Consider the following 23,246-nt stretch of genomic DNA (forward strand, 5'->3'; position numbering starts at 1 on the left):
CATCTAGACATACCTTAGAGGTTATTTTTTGTTTTTGTATGTTGAGACTGTGCCGTGAACATTTGCGTTCCTTCAACTATATCATTGAATATATTACCCATTTGTTCAGTGTTTCTAGAACAAGAATGACAAATTTGTTCTAGAATTCATCCAGAGGGGAAAAATGTGTAAATTCTCCTCTTCAGCTAGCTTTCTTTTTTATCAGAAAAGAATTATACAATTTTTCATGTTTCCCATTTTGGCTTTTATTTCCAAGAAATCAAGAACTTCATTTTAAGACACATATACAGTAATTGCAATAATGGAGGATTTTGTGTATTTATTTGATATTCTTCCTCTTTGGTTTTAATTTGCTTCCATGCAAAGTTTAATGATATTTACTGTGCCATTTATTTTTTAAAATATTTGTTTATTTTAAGAGTTGGCAGCCAGCTGGGGAGAGGGGAAAGGGAGGGAAGAGTAAATGTGTAAATGCTTCCATTTGCTGGTTCACTCCCTAGATGGCAGCAATGGCCAGGGCTGTACCAGGAGCTGGATTATAAGTGGAGCAGCCAGGACACAAACTGGCGCCCATGTGGGATGTCATTGTTGCAGGTGGCAGCTTTATTCGCTATGCCGCAACAGCGGCCCTAGTGTGTTTCTGATTTGTTTTTATTTTTTCTTGAAAGTAGTAGGGGAGATGACACATGTGCCTATTAATTGGAATCTCTTCTGTTTATTTTTCCCCTCAGAAAATACAAGGACTCTTTTTTTTCCTTTTCGTTGTAACGTATTAATTGATGGTGATGCTGAGACCAGGAATGGATTATTGTGGCTACTGTGTTGGTTACCTTCTCACATGTGGAATTTTTTTATAGTTAGGATTTTCTGAGAAAGTGACCTCTAAGGAAGCATGGCTTGAACTGCCAAAAATGAGAAATTTTCTGAGCAACTTACTCCGATGGGGGACACGGGCATCTTAACCAGCATCTTAACAGCTATGCTAAATGCCTGCCCCAGATGAACATTTTTTAATTTAATAAACTCAACTCATCTCTTCTTGCTCTCCTCACTTAACATCTCTTAAATGAATTTTTACTTGCTTAGAAATGCTTGAGAATAAGTAAGCAAAAAAAAAAAAAAAAGTGCTTTCACATGGAAGTCACACACTGGGAAAGCAAATAGAAGGATGTTTGGGACTGAAGAGCCCATGGACCTTTATATAGTTGAGACTTAATGTTTATCCCTTTTCTTCTCAGTTTGTGACCACTGCTAGGGCGTATGTTAGCCTTGGGCTTTGGTTTTCTCATTTTAAGTAAAGGCCCAGGGCTGTAGATGATCTTTAGGGCCCATTCCAGTTTTCCCTGTCTGGTGCTCGTCCTGAAACTTCCTCCTGCCTTGTGAGTCCCAGTCTTATCTTTCTCCAGCAATTTAGTAAGATTGCCAGGAATCCGAACAAGACTCTCTCTGATGGGTGATAGAGACAGCAGAGCAAAAAATGATCATAGAAGATATTGATTCTCTTGGGGGCAATATTTAGGATGAAAGTGTTTCAAGGAAGGGGAAGTGGTGGCTTATAACTCCTATAGGCTGATGGGGTTAGAAGATAGCAGAGAGACACTATTAGCAGCCAGGAAATGGTCATGCATGAGGGTCCAGAGAAGACAGTGTGCCTCAGGGGGCTTATGGAAATAGTTCAGATTTTCTGCTTGTCCTGGTGTAACCTTGACAGCTTCTTGAGGAACTAACACAATGCTAGGAGACATCACTTCTGTGCAGCATTCCAGTGACGTGAGTACAGTGAGTAGAAGCACCCTGCTTTGCTCATTCATTTATCCAACAAATATCTAGTAAGCCTCCAGATTCGTTCCAGGCCCTGGGATGCTATAGTGAAGAACATGGAGTCCTTGGTGTCACAAAGGTTATAGTGGGAACAATGAATACCTATTATAATCTTTGAGTATTGATATGGAGCTGTGAATAATGGAACAGCACACTGAGCAGAGTAGGCAGGGGCAGTGTTGGTGACAGTGCCTCAAGGTGGGATTAAATTGGTGTTTTAGAAAAACTTGCTATTGTGAGCACAGGGAAGGGAGGAGACAGCCACAGTGGGACCTGGAATGGCAGTGCTGAGGAAGATGTCTGGTGCTTTGCTTCCATCCATCTGAAAAGTGAGTGTTAAGATAGGAAGCAAAACTACAGCCTCAGGACTCTGTGTGAGCAGCATTTTCTGTGTAGCAATGGCTGCAATTCTCCTAAAGCCTAGGTCTCTCTGGCAAATGAGGCATTTAGGGAAGTATATAAATTCTTTTAGACCACTAGTGAACCACTTAGGGACTGAAAGACTTTATGCGCTTTCTAACTGCCTAATTTAATAGCTGGGACAGCCTTAAGCATTGAGAATACAATGGATGTTGTTTGGGAATGATTAGTGGCTAAAAGTCCACAGACACCAGTGAGATTCTAAAGAAATTATTGGAAAATGTAGATGATGACGCTTTCCAGTGCTTTCTCAGTTGATTGTTACATGTTTTTATGTTGTTGCATTCTAACGGTTCCATACCTTAAAGGATTGTCCAACAGCAAGGAGCTCTCTTTGGTGAAGTTTTGAAATTGTTTTAACATTTTAATAAAAAGTTGTAGTGCTTGTATTAAATTGCCTTCTGTGAACCAAGCATCCAAATACTTTACATAAACTACCTATTTGATAACCTTGAAAAATAAGTGGTCTTAATCTCTTCTTTTTTAAAAAAAAATTTTTTTTTGGGTTTCAGAGAGACAGAAAAAAATGCAGACAGATCAAGAAAGGGGTCTCCCATTCGCTTGTTTGCTTCCCACATGGCCGTGATGTCTGGAACTCTATTTGGCTAGGCCAGTGCAGGAACAGGGAACTCAATCCAGGTCTCCTACATGGGTGGTAGGGACACAGCCACTTGGGCCATCATCTGCTGCTTCCCATTGTGCACATTAGCTGACGCTGAAGTCAGGAGCCAGTGCCAGGAACAGAACCAAGGCTCTTTGATATGGGACTTGGGCATCTTAACTGCCTGCCCCTTAGTCTACTTCTTAGTGAGAATTGAGGCTCAGAATTCAGCCAGTGTACTTAAGCTGACACTGCTACTTAAGGTCATTGTTAACATTCCAATCAGTGTGTCTGACTCCAGGGCTATTAACTCTTTCTTGTATGTTTTAGTACATAATTCCTGTTGTGTCCTAAACAAAGCAAGTGGCTTGTCAGTGGATAAGGAAATGATTTCACTTTTTGAAGAATTCATTATTTGTGGCCAGCCATTGGGATACAGCAGGTTCAGCTGCCGCTTGGGACCTAGCATCAAGTCCCAGCTGCTCCACTCCCAATCCAGCTCCCTGCTAATGCACCTGGGAAGGAGTAGAAGTACCTGGGCTCTTGCCACCCACATGGGAGACTGGGATGGAGTTCCAGAATGGTGGCTTTGGCCTGGCTCAGCCCTAACCATTATGGCCTTCTGGGGAGTGAACTAGCAGATGGAAGATGCCTTTCTGTGTGTCTCTGTTTCTTTCTGTCATTCTGCCCTTCAAATGAATAAAATAAATCTTAAAAAAAAATTAAACTGAATGAATTAATTACTTTAGTTAGTTTTACAGTTTTAGCAGAGAGAGAAATCTTGAATCTACTAGTTCACTTCCCAAATTCCTGCAACACCCACAGCTGTGCCAGGTTGTAGCCAGGTGCCCAAAACTCAATCCAGGTCTCCCATGAGCATCAGAGACCCAAGCACTCAAGCCATTTGTTGGCTGCCACCTTGGCCATGCACCAGCAGGAAACTGGATCAGAAGCAGAGGATCCAGGGCTCAAGCCAGCCTCTCTAATATGGGATGTAGGAGTCTCAATCACTGAATCAAATGTCTGCCCCTAATTTTACTTTTAAGTGAAAATTGCTCAAGAAAGCCAGCATCAGTTAGGTTGCTTGTTAATGTACAAGATCAGTCTTGCCTATGCTGGGACTTTAACCCACAGAGTAGCAGTGGGGACGGTAAGGGACGGCAAGTGCACCAAGGTCAGAAATGATAATACTTATTGGAGCCCCATCTCCAGTTGTTGCGAGGACTGATGGCATTTCTGTGGATAGGCTAGCTAGCACCTTGCACAGTGTGTTGTGCAGTTGAGGCGATACCACATGCTTTGGGGGCACCTGCTCACTAGGAGAAAGTTGCTGTTAATCATTATACCAGTTGACCAGCCAGGTCTGACACATGTGGGAAACAACTTTTTTCTTAGACCAAGAGGGCAAAGAGGCTTCTAACCTGTGCTCTGATCAACCTTTGGCTTCCTAAGGGCCTTGACCCAGGCATTTGGGACCTCAATTTTCTCATCTGTAAAATACTATGGCAGGCTGGAACTAATAATTTCCATGCCATTTTAACCCTTTTAAAAAATGGGTGTCCATGCATGTATTAATGATTATTATCTGCCATAATGCCATTAAAAATTTTTTTATTTATATAAAGGGAACGGATTTTGTGTATTTCACATAGTTTTAAGAGCATAATGAAACTTCCCAACTGTCCCTCCTTCCCTCTGACAATCCATTGTCTACAAGTATTCTGCAAACCAAAATAAAATTCATGAATGCACTTGGGAGAAAAGAACTAGGGTTAACATAAGTAGGAGTCTATTAATTTGTAAGTTTTAGAAATCCTGCCCTCAACCAAGAAAATAGTAAATATTAAACTTCTCTTGATTCGCAGAAAGGCCGTTCTTCAAGGCCCTTTTCCACAACTGCTAATGTGTATCGGAGAAGGGTCAAATCCATTAAAACTCTTCCAAGTGCAACAAGTGACCTGAATTACTTGTTTGTTCAAGTCAAACAGGAAAGTTCTTCTTCCTTTGAACTTAAATAATTCCAGGAAATGCAATAAAGAAGCTGAGAGAGAAAGAATTCATTGAGTCGAGATTGCTTTTCCAGCACAACTTGTCGTTTATAGTCTTCGTGGTTACATAAGCTCTGGCAATCCCGACTACAGTTTATGTGCTCTGTAACGTTACAATGTGAAATCCACTCACACACTGCTCTTGCTTTCTTCAGCCTGATACTTTCCAGTTCTGTACATCGGAGACCATCAGCTTTTGAACAGAGCCCATTAAAGCCAGAGTCTTATTAAAAAAAAAAAAAAAAAAAGTCAATGAAACAGCCTCTTAAACAGATACATTTCTCATTTTCCATCAATCCAATTTAACATTAAGTGTAAAAAGTTAACTTAAGTAGCAATGAATGTTCTTTTTATAATTTGCTTTTTCTTCCGTTTCCAAATCTCTTTCCAGGAAATGACCCATTCATGGCCTCCTCCTTTGACAGCAATACATACGCCTAGTACAGCTGAGCCATCCAAATTTCCTTTCCCCACAAAGGTAATTCCTTCAAAGTGTAGCAGGCACTGCACCCACGTGTTAGTGAACAGTCTGAGGTATTGCTGTGAGCCAGGTGGATGAAGTGTTACTTGTTCAAGTCTTTGGAGATTAGATTAAAATTACAATTTATTTAGCTTCTACCAATGCTTTGAAACATTTTATTCTCCAACTTATGTGAGTAGGACCATTTAGATTTTTCCGGTGCTTCATAGCTTATAAAAGCATTTAAGGCTTTCCAGTACATTCTTTCATTGGAGAGTTCTTACTTTATTTTTTGCTTTTTTTCAAGATTTATTTATCTGAAAGAGTTATAGAGAGGCAGAGAGAGAGAGAGAGAGAGAGCGACTCCTACCTGCTGGTTCACTCCCAAATGGCCGCAGTAGTGGAGCTGGGCCGATCCAGTGCCAGGAGCTTCTTCCAGGTGTCCCATGTGGGTACAGGGCCCCAAGGACTTGGGCCATCTTCTGCTGCTTTCCCAGTTCATGGCAGAGAGCTGGATTGGAAGTGGAGCAGCCAGGGCTTGAACCTGTGCTCATATGGGATGCTGGCACTGCAAGTGGTGGCTTTACTCGCTACGCCACAGGACCGGCCCCGAGAATTCTTACTTTAGAGATGGATAACATAAGTACAAAGAACTAGGTGGAGTAGATTGAGCCTGATAAACACACACATCTCATGTCTCATGCTTCCTAAGTGTTCATAGAGTTTAATATGACCAACTAATTAGTGCTGGGTTTTTAACAAGCAAAGGAGCTGCTGACTCTTGTCCCTTATATTTTTTGATCAACAGTGTATTTGAACACTGTCATTTTCCCTAATTTTGATTTGTACTTTCTTGTAACCTTCAAAATATAGAAATAACCCATTCAAATCTGTGCTCTTTCCAGGCTGGTATGCATGCACATGGCTTTGTATATAAAAATACATATATATGTAGGTACACATCACACATGTGTTTATAGATACTTCTTTCCATGTTGCTACTTTCAGAAAATGTGTTCTTCATAAAACCCCAAATTTGCCACAAGTTAGATATTTTAACCTGTGTTCTGATAAAAGCTATTGTGTATTTTAGGGTGATTCTTTTTTTTTTTTTTTTTTTTTTTTTTTTTTGACAGGCAGAGTGGATAGTGAGAGAGAGAGAGAAAGGTCTTCCTTTTTGCCGTTGGTTCACCCTCCAATGCCTGCTGCAGCCGGCGCATCTCGCTGATCTGAAGCTAGGAGCCAAGTGCTTCTCCTGGTCTCCCATGCGGGTGCAGGGCCCAGGGACTTGGGCCCTCCTCCACTGCCTTCCCGGGCCATAGCAGAGAGCTGGCCTGGAAGAGGGGCAACCAGTATAGAATCTGGTGCCCCAACCGGGACTAGAACCCGGTGTGCCGGCGCCGCAAGGCGGAGGATTAGCCTGTTAAGCCACGGCGCCAGCCAGGTGATTCTTTTTTTTAATAAAAGATTTTTTATTTATCTGAAAGTCAGGGTTACACAGAAAGAGGAGAGGCAGAGAGGTCTTCCATCTGCTGGTTGACTCCCCAGTGGGCCGCAACAGCTGGAGCTATGCTGATCTGAAGCCAGGAGCCTCTTCCAGGTCTCCCATGCGGATGCAGGAGCCCAAGGACTTGGGCCTTCTTCCACTGCTTTCCCAGGCCATAGCAGAGAGCTGGATTGGAAGTGGAGCAGCCAGGATTTGAACCAGCACCCATATGGGATGCCGGCAATGCAGGCAGTGGCTTCACCCACTATGCCACAGAGCCGGCCCCAGGGTGAATCGTTGTTACTGGTTTCTAATTAAAGCATTAAATTTGTAAAAATGTTTTTGTTCAACACCAAGGGAAAAATAAAGTTTAGGCAAGAACAGAAACAACAAAAACCACTTTATGTAAAGACGAAATAAATTGGTGTTGCAACCTGTGCATCAAAAGTTAAGTGAAGACTGAACAGAGGGAGAGATAGCTGTAAGGAGCACGTAGGGAAGTGTGAATTCTAGAATCTGTGTGGTGGGTAGCGTCAGTGGTCTCTGTTACTAGCAACTTGGTTTTTCTATATGTCTGAAAATTTTATAAAATTTATTACCTTTCAGTATTTTAAGCTCTACAATTTTTTTTTTTTAGATTTGTGAACCTTAATATTTTTGTAACTAGAATTTCTTTTTTCATTTTTATTTCTAGGATTCTCAGCACATTGCTTCTGCAACCCAAAACCAAAGTAAGTAAATATCCAGAATGTGAAGCATAAGTTTTTCTATGAAGAGTAAAAGCATCAGGCAAAAAGAGATCTATCGGGTTGGAGATATAGGGTTCCTCTGTTGAAAGAACAGGAATGGAGGGCAAACATAAAGCTGCTAAGTGGAATTGCAGAGAATATATGGATGATGTTTTAGCAAAGCAAACTGCTTTGTCATTACCTCAGAGTGTTGTGACTCTGGAATTATATACAACATTAGATCGAAGTGTTTTGTGTGATTCTTGTATGTTTTCGTTAAATTTCTATAAGAAACAGCACAACAGCTTACAGTGTTTGTATATATATTTGCTTTGTGATCATTTCTGACATCTTTTTATGAATTGTGTAATCCTCAATTCAGGGGAAAATGGATAAAGCTAATAGAATCCAGCTTTTCTGTTCAATAACAATAACCTTTTAGATCAATAAGTTCTTTGTGTCCTTGCCATACAGGTAAGGCATGTCAAGTTTTACAAAATGACTAGGATGTTTGCAGTCACTTAGTTCATCAGAATATGGCAGCAGGAATAAGCCACTTGCATAGACAGAGCTAGCCCTCAGCAGGAGTTATTAGCTGCCAAAGTGAGGAAGTATGATGACATGGCTGTGCACGGTGGGCGAGGCGTGGGCACAGGTAACTCCCTAGAGGTGACTCTTCCTCCCATCTCCTTACCTCATTCCTCTCCCTCTCTTACATTTTTTTCCCTTTTTATTTTGTGGTTTGAACTGAAGAATTTGAGAAGAAAGAAGATTCAAAAAGGAAGAAGCAGAGCACCCTTCCTCTAGAGCAGGGCTGGGGTGGCTAAGCTAGAGAAAAACGGGAGCCCGAGAGTCAGCGCTGGCATGCAGCCTGATTTTGTACATAACATTTTCCTAGGACTTTGCTGTGCCCATTCATTTATTCTGCAAGGTGTAGCACACAAAACGTGAGATACTTACTATCTGACCTCTACAGAAAAGGTTTGCTGTTCCCTGCTCTAGGGATCCTGAATAAGTTCATGCAGAGTACTCCTAGCTGTATATGCCCCAACAGAGAGAAATAGCCGTGACTGCATTGCTACAGTATTGTGTAAATAACAAGGTAAAATGAACTGAAATTGATGGCACTTTAGCGAGATTGTGAAATCTTTTTACCCAACATCTTGGCGGCCAACCCAAGGACAGAAGTCCAGTTGAGTGAGGCAGGTCTAAAGGGGAAGCCAAGTGGGCTGAGAGGAGTTGCTTTGTGGCCCTTTGCCTCCTGCTTCCCCTCCTTCCTCTGGCTGCCAGAGCGGCCAGTCATGCAGATTATATGCCACCTGTGGGGTTACTCATGTCTTGCCTGATTGTGAACTCTTGGTTTACCAAGAGCCTTTGATCTATCAAACCATTTGATTTCCCCCCTTTTTAGCAAAATGTAACCGAAAGTGAACGGTTAAGGTCGTTCTTGGCCTGGGATGGTGCGTACCCTTGGCCTGTGTGGCACTGGGGCCTATTTTCTCATTATTCTGATCACATTGGTGGATCTCCTGGAGTGGTGGCGCAACAGTGCCCCACCCTGCAGTCTTTTTTTTTTTTTTCTGACAGGCAGAGTGGATAGTGAGAGAGAGAGAGAAAGGTCTTCCTTTTTGCTGTTGGTTCACCCTCCAATGGCTGCTGCGGCCGGCATATCTCGCTGATCCGAAGCCAGGAGCTTTTCCTGGTCTCCCACGCGGGTGCAGGGCCCAAGGACTTGGGCCATCCTCCACTGCCTTCCCGGGCCATAGCAGAGAGCTGGCCTGGAAGAGGGGCAACCGGGATAGAATCCGGCGCCCCAACCGGGACTAGAACCCAGGGTGCCGGTGCCACAAGGCAGAGGATTAGCCTGTTAAGCCACGGTGCCGGCCCCTGCAGTCTTTTGTGTTGCTGCCACTTTGTCACCTGGTATTCTGGTGAATTGTTTAGCTTTGTGAGAATGTGATTTTGGGATCTGATTACAGGAAGTGTAGCCATGTGTTGAATGAAGAGAGCTGTGGGGGTATGGATGGAGAGAGCTCTGGTCCTATGGTACTGGCACATCAGTTTTGGAAGCCAAATTAGGGGGAAGTGCAGGGATTTTACTTGTGTGCTTCTCTCTTTACGTCCACCTTTGCAAAACATGGCTGCCTATAGATATCCAGAACTTGTAGACCTTAGAACTCAGGCAAGGTGACCATGTGGGAGGCCTGTGGATGGTCAAAACACTGACTTTACTCTCAGTAATTTGTAGTCCTGGTTCTTGCTTTCTAGTCTGAAGGATAGGCAGTTTGAAGAGATCTGTAAGAGCTACTGCCACCATGAGGATCAAGCCATTAATTGCAAATGTACAAGGCTCTCCGCTTAATGTGTGTGGGAAAGAGCAGTCACCCCTGCCTAAAAGGCACCCACATTTCCTTTCTCATTTCCAGTTCTGTTTTGGTCACCATGACCACATGTCTAGACAAATACAGCTGCCTCCAAACTGGATTTTTCAACTGTGCCTCCACAGTTAACGTTTCCTGCTCCGTCCAGGTCGCACCACGTAGCACCGCTGGATTAATTTTTCTGAGGAATCACTGTGTCATGTCCTGCTTAGATCATTGAGAGTGTCATAGCCCAACAAGTAGTCAAGCTTCCCATGCTGGCGTGCCGAGATCTCTACGGTCTGGTTTCTGCCCACCTTTCAGTGCTGTCCACCACTGGTTCTTCCCCCAGCCTTACCCTTCCCAAATCAGCGGTTGAATTCCTCCCGCCTTCACACTTCTCTCCTTCCTGCAGGCCTTCCCCACTTCCCTGCAGCCATCTGTCAGATTTCACTCATCCTTTGTGACAGTTAGTTTTGTTCTTTCTCTAATGTGTCATCTTTGGCCGTTACCAACTCATTGAGTGACCTTTCGCTGATCCCCAGGATAGTGAGTTTATGCAATTGATTTGTGTACTTATCTCACACTGCCTAAGGCAGTAGATACTTGTGGGTCTCTTTCATGTCCGTCAGTCAGCTGTGACCTCATTGAGGACAGAGCCTGAAAGACTTCCACAAACTGGTATCTACTAGGCAGTCTGCTTACTAGGTTTTAAGGGAATAAGGGAATGTGTTGCGTGTACAAAGGATTGGGTGATGGGACTAGCAGTAGGTGGGAGAGCACAGTCAACCAGGGACAGAGTCACAGCAAATCCCCCATAAATGTGAGGAGTCTGACCAGATTGGAGCTGTGAGCAGCCCTGTCATTGGTGCTCCATGTGAACTGCCATCAGCTGTCACCAAGGACAACAAAGTCTCCCAGGCATGCTGCAAGCCCTGTTTTTGAAGGTGGTTTTGGTCCATGGACGAAAAGGAGCCTAAGTGTTGTCTTGCAGTGGTGAGACTGCACCAGGGCTAGTGTACAGCACTCTGTGTGGCAGAGTGTATACTAAGTGTTTAGGTAAAAGGGAGCTTCTGAATGCCAGCCTCATAATATGTGTCATTGTATGGCTCTGATAATGTTTCCCTCCCCTACAGAACAATATGAGACATCTTCAAAAACCCACCCTACTTCTCAGCAGGGGACGTCGTAAGTAAAATTCTTTTGTTTGTTAAAAACTCATAACATGACATTGCAGTTTCCTGTGTAAATCCATTGCTTGCCTTTTTTTTTTTTTTTTCTACTTTCAAGTAATGACACTCATAAAAATGCTGCTGCAGTATAAAGGGAGGAATTGAACCACATTTGTATGTGTTTGGATTGAGCTCTCGTTGAGGGTTTGTGCATCCTAGGAGAGTTTGCTAAAGTGTTTTCTGAAAAGAAAGGCTTTTGAGGCATTGTTTTCATATTAATTGTGCAAATGTACAGTCTTGAATAGCTTTGCTTTTCTTAAGGGAGTTTTTGGGGATGTGCACAATTTAAGATTTTATGCCGCGTTTTTGGCCTAGTTTTATGAAAAAGGAGAAAGTCCTATTGCTCAGCTATTCTTTATTAAGTCCAGATACATTTTAGGTATGGAAAATTTTAGACAGCATATTAAAGATTTTTGAATCAGCGTTTTGACCCAATTTGTCATTTCTTGATGGCATTGAACTGTTGCTTCTTTACCCTCTTACAAGTAGAAGTGGTGTGGTAGTGGTGGTTAGGAGCTAAGTCAGGGAGCCATTCTCTCTGGGAGTATCTCATTGCTCACCCGTGCTGCCTGGTGCTACTCTTAGAGACTTGGCTCTGGAGTTCAAGTTCCAGCTTGCTTCTCTCTCTTTTTTTTTTTTCCCCTCCCTTAAAGGTGTTGTTTTGTTTATTTGAAAGGCAGAGTTACACAGAGCAGGACATCTTCCATCCACTGGTTCACTCCCCAGATGGCTGCAGCAGCCAGGGTTGGGCCAGACTGCAGCCAGGAGCTTCACGGGGTCTCCCACGTGGGTGCGTGATATTCACCTGATTTCCCAGGCGTCTTAGCAGGGAGCTGAATCAGATGTGGAGCAGCCTGGACTTGAGGTGGCACCCTGATAGGACACTGGCATTGCAGGTGGCGGCTTTACCCGCTATGCTATAACGCCAGCGCTTGGCTTGCTTCTCTTTTTAGGTACATTGTTTGTTCCTTGGATTGCGTGCTTTATGTAAAAACTGTGTAGTTGGACTGAAGCAGTCATTTTCTCTTCTTGCCATGACTGAATGTGTGACCTCGTTATAGGCATTGTTCGCTGAGGCCACCTCCTTGATGCAGTTCACTTTCATTTCCCCATAGCGAAAGGAGAGGGAAATGAATGGCTTTTTGTGATCCTAATGTATTTTATTTGTGAAACTGATACTTGAGGAGTTTCAGTTTTTCACATTCTTTATTGGCAAAAACATGCAAAGTTAGAACAGTTTTCCCCTCTACTTTTCTTTCACCTTTCTCTCTCTCTTGCTTTTGCCCTCTTTCAAAGATTTGTTTGGGGCTGGCACTGTGGCCTAGTAGGCTAAGCCTCCACCTGTGGTGCCAGCGTCCCATATGTGTGCTGATTCATGTCCTGGCTGTTCCTCTTCTGATCCAGCTCTCTGCTTATGGCCTGGGAAAGCAGTGTAAGATTGCCCAAATGCTTGGACCCCTGTACCTGTGTTGAAAACCTGGAAGAAGCTCCTGGCTTCGGATTGGCCCAGCTCTGGATGTTGTGGCCATTTGGGGGAGTGAACCAGGGGCTGAAAGACCTTTCTGTGTGTCTCTCTCTGTAACTCTTATGTCTCAAATAAGTGAATTTTAGAAAATAATAATAATTTTAAAAGATTTGTGCATGTATTTATTTATTATAGTGAGAGAAAGATCTTCCACCTGCTCACCCACTCCCCAGATGGCCTCAATAGCCAGTTCTGGGCCAGGCAAAAGCCAGGAGCCAGGAGCTTCATCCAAGTCTCCCACGTGGGTACAGGGGCCCAAGCATTTGGGCCATCACTGCTGCCCTCCCAGGCTCATTAGCAGGGAGATGTATTGGATGTGGAGCAGCTTCTGGGACTCAAACTGGCGGCTGGCATCGCAGGTCCAGCTTTACCTACTATGCCACAATGTCAGCCTCTCCCCTTTTCTCTTATTACTGCTCTTAAATTATTTTTTAAAAGATTTTTATTTTATTTATTTGAAAGGCAGAGTTACAGAGAGAGAGGGGTCTTTCATCTGCTGGTTCACCTCCCAAATGGCCACAACCTCCGGGGCTGGGCGAGGCCGAAGCCAGGAGCCAGGAGCTTCTTCCAAGTCTCCCACGTGGCTGTAGGGACCCAAGGAATGACTTTTTTTTTTTTTAACTTTTATTTAATAAATATAAATTTCCAAAGTACAGCTTTTGGATTATAGCGGCTTCCCCCCCCCCCATAACTTCCCTCCCACCAGCAACCCTCCCATTGCTCACTCCCTCTCCTATCCCATTCACATCGAGATTAATTTTCAATTATCTTTATACAGAAGATCAATTTAGTATATACTAAGTAAAGATTTCAACAGTTTGCACCCACACAGAAACACAAAGTGTAAAGTACTGTTTGAGTACTAGTGATAGCATTAATCACAATGTACAGCACATTAAGGACAGAGATCCCACATGGGGAGTAAGTGCACAGTGACTCCTGTTGTTTATTCTACTCTTTCCTCACCTACAAAAAGAGAATAATCATCTATTGAGGGGAGCTCAGTTGATACTAGTGTCCCATTTTGTAATTCTTGGCTTGAACATTTAAAAATTCCATTAATATTTCTTGTCCTCAAGTGCTAAAATGCTTTATAATATCTTTCTCTCTCTCTCTCTCTCTCTCTCTCTCTCTCTCTTTTCCCTTTCCTCTCTTTCTCTGAAATTAGACATTTCTTTCCCTAAAGAAGGAAGAAAAATCATTAATAATCTGAATCCACTTACTTTAGAATATTTTTCAGTCACGTTTTCCTCCTTCTTTTTTTTTTTTTTTTTTTTTTTTCTGTTGTTAACCCAACAAATTGGCACTCTAGTTTATGGCACCAGTAACCACCCTAGGCTCCCGTCATGAGTTGCCAAGGCTATGGAAGCCTTCCGAGTTCGCTGACTCTGATCATATTTAGACAAGGTCATAGTCAAAGTGGAAGTTCTCTCCTCCCTTCAGGGAAAGGCACCTCCCTCTTTTAAGGGAAAGGGTTTATTAGGGAACACCCAACAGACCAGAAAGCTGATTCCAGCCAAGACTGGGAGAAAAGAGGAATGACTTTTTTTAACATTTATTTGAAGGCTGGCGCCACGGCTCACTAGGCTAATCCTCCACCTGCGGCGCCAACACACTGGGTTCTAGTCCCGGTTGGGGCACCGATCCTGTCCCGGTTGCCCCTCTTCCACGCCAGCTCTCTGCTGTGGCCCGGGAGTGCAGTGGAGGATGGCCCAAGTGCTTGGGCCCTGCACCCCATGGGAGACCAGGAGAAGCACCTGGCTCCTGGCTTCGGATTTGCGTGGTGCGCTGGCCGCAGTGCACCAGCCGCAGTGGCCATTGGGGGTTGAACCAACAGTAAAGGAAGACCTTTCTCTCTCTCTCTCTCACTGTCCACTCTGCCTGTCCAAAAAAAGAAAAAAATTTATTTGAAAGGCAGATTCTCATTCTCCCTGTGGTACCCCCACCCCTACCTCCTACCTCTTTCTGGCTCTCCTTCTCTGTAACTCTGCCTTTGAAATAAATGTTAAAAAAGAAGGAAGAATGGGAGGGTCTTAATACGCAGAGCTCTCATTCAAAAGCTTCTCTTTAATAAGAACAATCCTTTGAAAATGCTCACAGTCCTTTAATCCCATGTTCCTGCACACTTTTTGAGGCCCCCTTGTGTCTCATACAATGTTCTTTATGAAATCGAAATGTGGTATATATACATTTATCTAGAAAACAGTATTCGCACTGATAATACATTTAGCGAATGGGTGAGTGGGTGCCTAACAGGTCAGGAGAAGGAAGAGTATCAGGACAGAAGGTAACACTGGAGCTGGTGGAGGGGTTTTGCACTTGTGTGGGGATGCGGCTGGTGGAAGTGCCAACATGAAATGGAAGTCTGGAAAAAGGGAATTGCTGTTATGAACTTATTTTTAATGGAGATTAGAGGAAAGTCCCAATTAATTTGTGAAGTGCCATCATTATTCAGATTTAGTATGACAAAGCTCTTAGTGTTAGCAGGCTAATTTGATCTAGTGCCAGTGTTAGGGTTCTTTCACATAAAGCTAAGATATTTGAGTGGCACATGGAGTGCCAGGAATATATTCTAATACACTTGAATGTCAGAGCAAATTGTTAATTAACGGGTCATTTGTACTTTGGATTGAAAAATCAGTTTAGGTCTTGATACTGTATCTCTCAGAGTTGCTGGGAGTTTGGAATCCTTGGGAAAGTAGAGTGGCATTATGAAAGGCTAAGAGAAAGGCCCGGGAGTGTGTCTGTGAGGAGTCTGTGTAGCTTTTTTCATCCGTCAGCCTTGGGTTGGGAGACTGGTTGAGGTGGAAGAATGTAGATGTGGAAGAAGCCAATGCAGTTTTCATCTGTGTCATTTAAGCTGGGCTAGTGCTCAGATATCTGAGTTCCTTCTTCAAAGCTCTGCCAGGTAACTGATTAGCTAGCTAGGAGGTTAGCGCCGTGCCCTTAATCCTAGGGGAGGATGTATTCATTTAAAGGCTTCTGGCTTTAGAATTCTCTATTCCATGGAGTTTTTAGGGTGAAATGTAAAGCAGTTCCTTTCCTTGTACAGCTGTTATGTCCCTTTGTATACTTGTGGATACTTCTTTCTGTGCCACTTCTGTTTATTGGTGTCAGCGCATTTGTCAGCCTCTCAAAGGGGATGACATGTTAATATTTTAGACGTTATAATGCAGCATATTTGTATTATCATAGCCAACTTGCTTCTCTCTTCCTTACCCTGAAATTGCCAAGTTCTTACAAAAAGGTTGCCTCCTGTATTTGCTTATTTTTTTGCCTCTGAAATCATTAGCACTTACTTACAATTAAAGGTAGAAATTAGTTGTTAACAGTAAATTTGAAATTGTTATTAATTATGAGGAAGGTTTCTTTGTTTTTGATGTTTTTAAGATTTATTTGTTTATTTGAAAGGCAGAGAGACAGAAATCTTCCATCCATTGGTTTACTCCCCAAATGGCAGCATCAGCTGGATCTAGGCCAGGCCAAACCCAGGAGCCAGGAGCTTCTTCCAGGTCTCCCCTGTGGGTGGCAGTGACCCAGTCACTTGGGCCATCTTCTGCTTTCCCAGGCACATTAGCTGGGGGCTAGATTGGAAGTGGAGCAGCCAGGACTACAGCAGCACTCCAATATGGGATGCTGTGTCAGTAGCAGGGGCCTAATCCACTGTGCCAGAACACCGGCCCTGCAAAGTTGCTTTTGAAATGAATGAAGGAGTTTTTAAGTATTTTGATGAAGTGCTAAGGAAGACTGTTCTGTCAGTTTATTGTAATGTGAATCATCACATCAGGACATAAGTGTTGGTTGAAATGGTCTAGATTGAAGTCTGAGGAGATGATTTTTTTTAAGAAAGAGAAGCCTTTATTTCCTTGTTTCACAAATGAAGCTGGCTGCTTTGCAGTGATTCGTCGAAGAGACCAGACCCCACATCTTCATCCGACTCTTCGGACTCTTCCTTGGCCTCCACCGTGGCTGGGGCTGCGGGAGCAGGTGCAGGGGCAGCAGTGCTGGCCGCGGCCACAGGGGCAGATGGATCAGCCAGGAAGGCCTTGACCTTTTCAGCAAGTGGGAAGGGGTCCTCGGTCTCCACAGATAAAGCCAGAGCGTGCTTGTACACGTTGATGATAGAATGGGGTACTGATGCAGCAGTCGGATAACCGGTCTGCAGACGCACGCTGGCAACGTTGCGGACACCTTCCAGGAAGCACGAGTGCAGGGCTCCCTCAGTGATGTCCAGCACTTCAGGGTTGTAGATGCTGCCGTTGTCGAACGCCTGCTGGATCATCAGCCCAGACGTTCAGCGGATTCAGCTGTGTGGTTTCACTGGCTCCCACTTTGTCCCAGTCTGTATCAGCTGCAGGTCACTTAGGATTTCAACGGTGCCCCTGGAGATTTTAGTGGTGATGCCCGTAGCCTGGACAGGGAGGTCTTCTCGGGCCCCAGACTAGTGTTCTGAGCTGGCACAGTGACCTCACGGGGGCAATGGCACCGGCACGGGCAGCAGCATAGCCCTGATCTCAGTGAGTTCCTCCTTGGTGAACACAAAGCCCGCATTTCCCCGGATGTGAGGCAGCAGCTTCTCCAGGGCAGGGTTGTTTTCCAGATGCCTCGGATGGCCTCGCACATCATGGTGTTCTTGCCCATCAGCACTGCGGCCTTCCCTCAGAGTGACATGTAGGTCTGCTGCTCTGCTTGGAGCCCACGTTGTCTGCTCCCACAGTGAAGCATTTTGGATAATCATCCAGAAGTTGGATGATGTTAAGGAAGTGGTTGGACTTCCAGGTCGCCCTTTCTTCCCTGGGCATCACGATGGTGCGTCAGGGATTGCCACGTGGGGTTTAAAGACAATGTCACTTTCACGAGGCTGCCTGGCTAGAGAAGGGCAGTGATTTACTTGTGCCAGTCAATCGTATTTTGCCTAAGGAAGTTTTTTTCTCCTATGTTATTTTTAAATGTTAGCTTAGACTATTTGAAGGTGTTTTGCCTGGAATCATTTATTTCAATGCAGTGTTCACTTGAAGTACTATCTGTTGATAAAGAATGTGGAAGAAATAACTTATATATGCAACACTTATAAATTGTTTGTCATTGAGATCCTGTCCCCATCCTTCTTCACAGTTCTCCTGAAAACAAGATACACTTATTTGCAGATCTACATTACAACTTCAGCATCACAGAACATTCCTAATAATACTTCTCAGGCTGAAAGCCTGGGATTGTTGGAAAAGGCTACTCTACACTGAGATCTCTTGCAGGGCAATGTTTATCTTCACATTTTATGGAAGTTCATGCTAGCACCTTTTTGAAGGGAAATGAGTTTCGGTTTATGATCTGCCAAAGAAAAACTACCATCGCCCTTGAACATGCATCTAACCCAAATGATAGACATACTCTGGGTTTGGCTCTAGGAGCGTGGGGCTATTGCAGATAGTTGCCTCCATCTGTCCCTTCCATAGCTCACTGTCGAACATGTGCTGGGGGCTTCGTGGTATTTTAGGTACTTGCGGTAGTCAATAAGGTTATGTCTTTGTCTTGCACGTTTTGGATCTAAATGCAGGTTGCTTATGATATGGAACAAGGTGATGGGATAGTGATAGGACTGGGGGCCAGAGTTTTGGGGGAGGTGCAGTCAGGAGAGGTCTCTCAGAGCAGACAACATTTGACCTGGAACCTGAGTGATGAGAAGGCAAGGGCTCCTTGCCACCTTTACAGGTACTTGTAGTGTGCAGCAGGTCTGAATTCAGCCATTTGTAACTCCTCTGAGGCAGCTACTTTGAAGGAGTTCATTTGCATATGTGAAACCTGGTTTTAGTGGAGCTCCTAAGGGTCTATTAAAGCTCCATTTTTAAAATCATAAATGCTAATTTACTACAGTTAAGTGACTCTAGACTAATTTAAACATGGACTGAATGATTGAATAAGATGTTTTAATTCACCAAGAATCTGTTAGCCCTAAGGGCAGGTTGTTCATTTCATCCTCCCTGGGATGTTGAAATATTAAACTAACAAGGTGTGGTCTGCTCCCACGAGAACGTTCGTGCTCCTGCACTCAGCACCACCCCTGCCCACCCCGCCTTGCCTAGACCACCTGGAACCCTTTCCTGGCCGGCGTTCCACACCCACATGGGTCCACTTTCCCTTCTGGCCACTTGGCCGTCGCCTCCCTGTTTTCTAAACCCAAGTTACTCCCCATGGCACTTGCGTAACCCTCAGCCCTGTTTCTCCTTCATCCCTTTATTCTGCCATGGACTTGGGTACGATGGAGAAAGTTAATGTTAGAGTGTGTCTCCTGCCTCTAGAATATAAGCATCACAGGCTAGAATGTTTTATTTTCTGCTCAAACTTGATTCCATGGGGGGGTCTACAGCAGTGCCTGGCATATAGTAAGTGCTTAAAATAAATGCAGAAGGAAAGATCTTACAGACTTGATTGAACATCTACAAGCTCTATTTATAGACATGATTTTATGTAGTAAGTTTTCTGGATTTTGTTTCTGGTTCAAGAAGTGTCACCTTTGTGTTTGTATCTTGCTATACCAATTGATTTTAACGTTATTCATTTAACTTCGGGTTGTTCCTCAGGTATATTCTTAAACTTTTCTCGTTTGACCTCAAAAAGTCTTTGCTTCATCTGTAGAGCTTAATACTTTTTTATATCTGTAGCAACAGTTTTTACCTTATCAGCCAGTTACCTCTTTTACTAAAATAAGGCAGGTTAGAGACTCAGTTTCCTCTCTGTTAGCCATGTCTCCCATAGACAGTCTGTCCCTGAATTTCACTATTCTCAGCTCTGGAGAGTTTATGTTGTGCTATAGCTGCTTAAGAGGTGCTTCTTTACTTTCTCTCTCTCTCTCTCTCTCTCTCTCTTTTTTTTTTTTTTTAAGGATTTTTATTTATTTATTTGAGAGGTAGAGTTACAGACAGTGAGGAGAAACAGAGAGAAAGGTCTTCTGTCCGTTGGTTCACTCCCCAAATGGCCGCAATGGCCAGAGCTGCACCGATCCGAAGCCAGGAGCCAGCTGCTTCTTCCCGGTCTCCATGTGGGTGCAGGGCCCAAGGACTTGGGCCATCTTCTGCTTTCCCAGGCCACAGCAAAGAACTGGATTGGAAGAGGAGCAGCCAGGACAAGAACCTACGCCCATATGGGATGCGAGCGCTGCTGGCGGAGGGTTAATGTACTGTGCCACAGCACCAGCCCCTTTACTTTTTCCTTTGTTGTATAGCAAGTCCCCTTCATGATTTGGAAGCTCCTATATTCTCTCTCTCTTTCTCTCTATCCTTTTTTATTTGAAAGGTATGAGTTAGAGAGGGAGAGACGACTGTTCCAGCCACTGAATCACTCCCCCAAAACAGGACTGGGCCAGGCCAGGGCCCTCAGGAGCTTCTTCTGGGTCTCCCACATGGGTGCAGGGGCCCAAAGTCTTAGGCCATTTTTTGCTTTCCCAGGCCATAGCAGTGAGCCAGATCAGAAGTGGAGCAACCAAGACTTGAACTGGCGCCCATCTGGGATGCTGGCACTGCAGGCGACAGCTTTACCTGCTATGCCACTTTCTGGCCCACTCCCCCTCATCTCTTATGTAGTATTTGCACTCCTTATTTCTGCCATGTATCAAAAAAGGAATCAAAGCCTAATTGAATGGCTCTCCTTTGGCACACACCCCCTGAACTCCTTTGCCCATTCTATCCACATATTCATTTCAAGTGTGTGGCATTATGTTCCACAGGCTTGTTAGAGGCTTCTGAAAAACATTGCTTTTCTTATCATTTTAAACACACCTAATTCTATGTTTTTGGCTTATTAATAACTAGTGTGGTCTTGCCTTTGCTTGCTTGTTCTCAAAATGATCATATGAAAATGTGAAGCCAAAAAATAATTTAAACAATTTGGGGGCTCTGAATTGAGGTGTTGCAGAATATTGGCACTGGAAGCTTTGGTCAAATCCAATACTTAGATATGAAACGAAATGAAGACTTGTCTGTGTGTCTTCACACAGTAACAGTTGTGCTGACTCCCTGAAATATGCCTGCCAGAACCTGCACTTGGCTCTCTAAGCTACAGCAGCTGCCTAAAGAATGCATTGGGACAAAGGGTTGGAGGATTGTGTAACCTTTGGGGAAAAAGTTTACCTAACCAATAATGTAGCGTGTGGTTAAACCTACATCATAGTTCAAATAATTGCCTTACCTGAGCAATTTGACTTCTTTGAACAGTGCCAAAGGTGGCCATAGGCTTTGAAATAACTGTTTTACCTTGGAGTTTTGAAATGAAATCAGTTACTTGACCACATAAAGTATGTAAGATTTAAAGGTGGTTTATTTTCGTAAGGTAAAACAGTATATTTGTGGTTTTTGTTTTTTTTTTTTTCCCCCCCAGCAGGATAGCTGTTGTTTTGTTTTAAATCCAGGTCTTTCTCTTAGTGGGTTCTGGAACTTAGATTTAATTGCATCTGTTAAGTTTTGTCACCACTGTGTCTCACATTGGCCAGAACAAGGGCATCTCCTTGAACATGGAATGGATTGTGAATCCAGGCTCCTTCATGATCTTAAGCATGTTAGTGGCCATTTTCTTCTTCTTTTTTTAAAGCTTTTATTTAATGAGTGCATTTTTCATAGGAATATAGTGGTTCCTTCCACCATATCCACCCTCTCACCCCAACTCCCATCCAACCTCCACACCCTCTCCCATCCCCTTCTTCATTATGGTTTATTTTTAGTTTAATTGTATATACAGAGGACCAACTCTAGTGAGGGCATAGTCATGGGCAGCACATGGGGCTGTGAGTACAGGCAGTGCCTTTGGCATTTGGATCACATAGTGAACACAGCTCTAGGATATGGTTACTTGGCAAAGACAGTGCTGTTCATTTAGCCAGCTTTGTAGGGTTCCTGCCAAGTTCTAGAGGAAGACTTTGAAGGTGGAAATGGCTTGATCCTGCCCCACAAAAGTTCACGGTTGAGGGGGAGGAGGCACAGTCCAGCCTTCTGTTCCCTTGATGTAGGTTTTAGTGACCCCAACGGGACTGGATCGAAGAGATTTTGATTCTTTGTTATGGGATGCAGAGGTGCTCAACCAGGTATGCTGTGGTTTGTCTCCTCATTCTTCACATCTTAGTACCAGTTCCTCACATACAGTGTGTGCTTGACCTCGGATGCAATTTCTGGGGGACCTGCAGTGTACTTCGGCAGCTAATTTCATAAAAATGTTTCCTTATCTCTCAAAAGCCTTCACATATCATCAAACTTCATTTTTCTCAACTGTAGGTAGAATTTTAAAAAATTAATGGCATCCATGATTAATTTTCTATACTAGCAAAACTTGATGATTATTTTTAAGTAACTCTTATAAAACATTGTATATCAAAAACTTAGATATGAAAAGCCCTCCTTCTTCCCCTAATACCATGCTGGTTTATGTTAAGTCACTAGAAGTTTCTGTTGTTACTTGTCTGAGTCAGCAAACACTGACAAAATACCTGTGTCTGCTGTGTAAGTCCCCGTATATCCCAAGTAGTAAATTTTGTTTGACCCTACTGGATTCTTTTTGAGTGCTAATTGTAGATATGTTCCCGACTCTTCCTTCAGAGGTCACTCTCTTTAGGTCCTGAATAGCTTTTGTACCTGTAGTCATATTTTGTTTTTGTCAGCATAAGTCTCTGAATGGGAAATTTTCAGAATCTCAGACAGCGTTTTCATGGCACCTGTTATCCCCAAAGAGTAAGTAAGCCTAGAATTAGAACAGTGTAGTCATGGAAGTAAGGCATTCAGAAGCTCAGTGAAAAGGAGTGGGGAGTTTTAATCCTCTGTTTGCAACATGGGTTACATGATCATTGATGTTACCAGAAATTAAGGCATGTCACTCTTATAAAAAACAAATGCAGTGACTAAGAAAACAGAGCCATTTACTATAGTTTTGTCGGTGGTTGCTAATATTGAACACACTTTGCTAGATTTCTTTGGGGGCGGTGTGAGGGCTGTGTTGTACCTTAGGGTAATTCCAAAGATGCGTGTACACAGCCACACCACCATTTAGCAGTAAGCCCATTGAATGGCTTTCTTGTGCACCATTACGCTTATCAACTGCTGGGTCCTATGCCTGAAGGTGGATTTCAAGCCTCGATGAAATACAATTTAGTTTCTGTCAAATAAACACAGAGCAAGGCCTGCGTTTACACAGTAGCTAACAGCTTTCATTTTATTTAGAAACTTATCAAAGGATGATTTCAGTACATTTGTTGGTAAAAGTAGTTCCTTGGCAGAATTAGCACATTGCATGTAGGCGGTCATTTAGGAAAGAGCCAACTTTTATCATTTATTTTCATTAGCTAATACAGTGATTTTTACCAAGATTTCCCAAAATAAACATGCGTGCTTACTTCAGCGCTAGGTGGTGACTTTGCTGTGAACATTGTTGGTCAGACTACTGCAGAGGTATTTTTAGAAATTCTGAAGGGTTTTAACTTCCAATAAAAGAGGTTTAGCGTATCAGTAATACTGCAGCAGCTATTTTTTCCAGTTTTATTTATAGTGTTTCCTCAAGTAATCATGCTGAAGATATCTGCGGGCCATGGG

General features: G+C 43.4%; 1 protein-coding gene and 1 pseudogene across 8 annotated transcripts in view; one reads left to right on the forward strand and one right to left on the reverse strand.

Annotated features, from left to right (window-relative positions):
- The window catches only part of AFF1 (ALF transcription elongation factor 1), a 189,981-nt gene that overhangs the window by 127,967 nt on the left and 38,768 nt on the right, over positions 1 to 23,246 (forward strand). For 6 of the 8 annotated variants that reach the window (XM_062198546.1, XM_062198545.1, XM_062198544.1 and 3 more), the window contains 3 exons: positions 5,282 to 5,368; positions 7,531 to 7,567; positions 11,061 to 11,112. In XM_062198546.1, coding sequence (XP_062054530.1) covers positions 5,282 to 5,368; positions 7,531 to 7,567; positions 11,061 to 11,112 — 176 coding nt within the window. The remainder of the gene's footprint in view (positions 1 to 5,281; positions 5,369 to 7,530; positions 7,568 to 11,060; positions 11,113 to 23,246) is intronic. The other 2 variants (XM_062198549.1, XM_062198548.1) reach the window with 1 other exon arrangement.
- On the reverse strand, positions 16,553 to 17,527 carry LOC133765790 (large ribosomal subunit protein uL10-like; annotated as a pseudogene).

The sequence above is a fragment of the Lepus europaeus genome, chromosome 8, assembly GCF_033115175.1.
Source record: "Lepus europaeus isolate LE1 chromosome 8, mLepTim1.pri, whole genome shotgun sequence".
NCBI classification, from domain to species: Eukaryota; Metazoa; Chordata; class Mammalia; order Lagomorpha; family Leporidae; genus Lepus; species Lepus europaeus.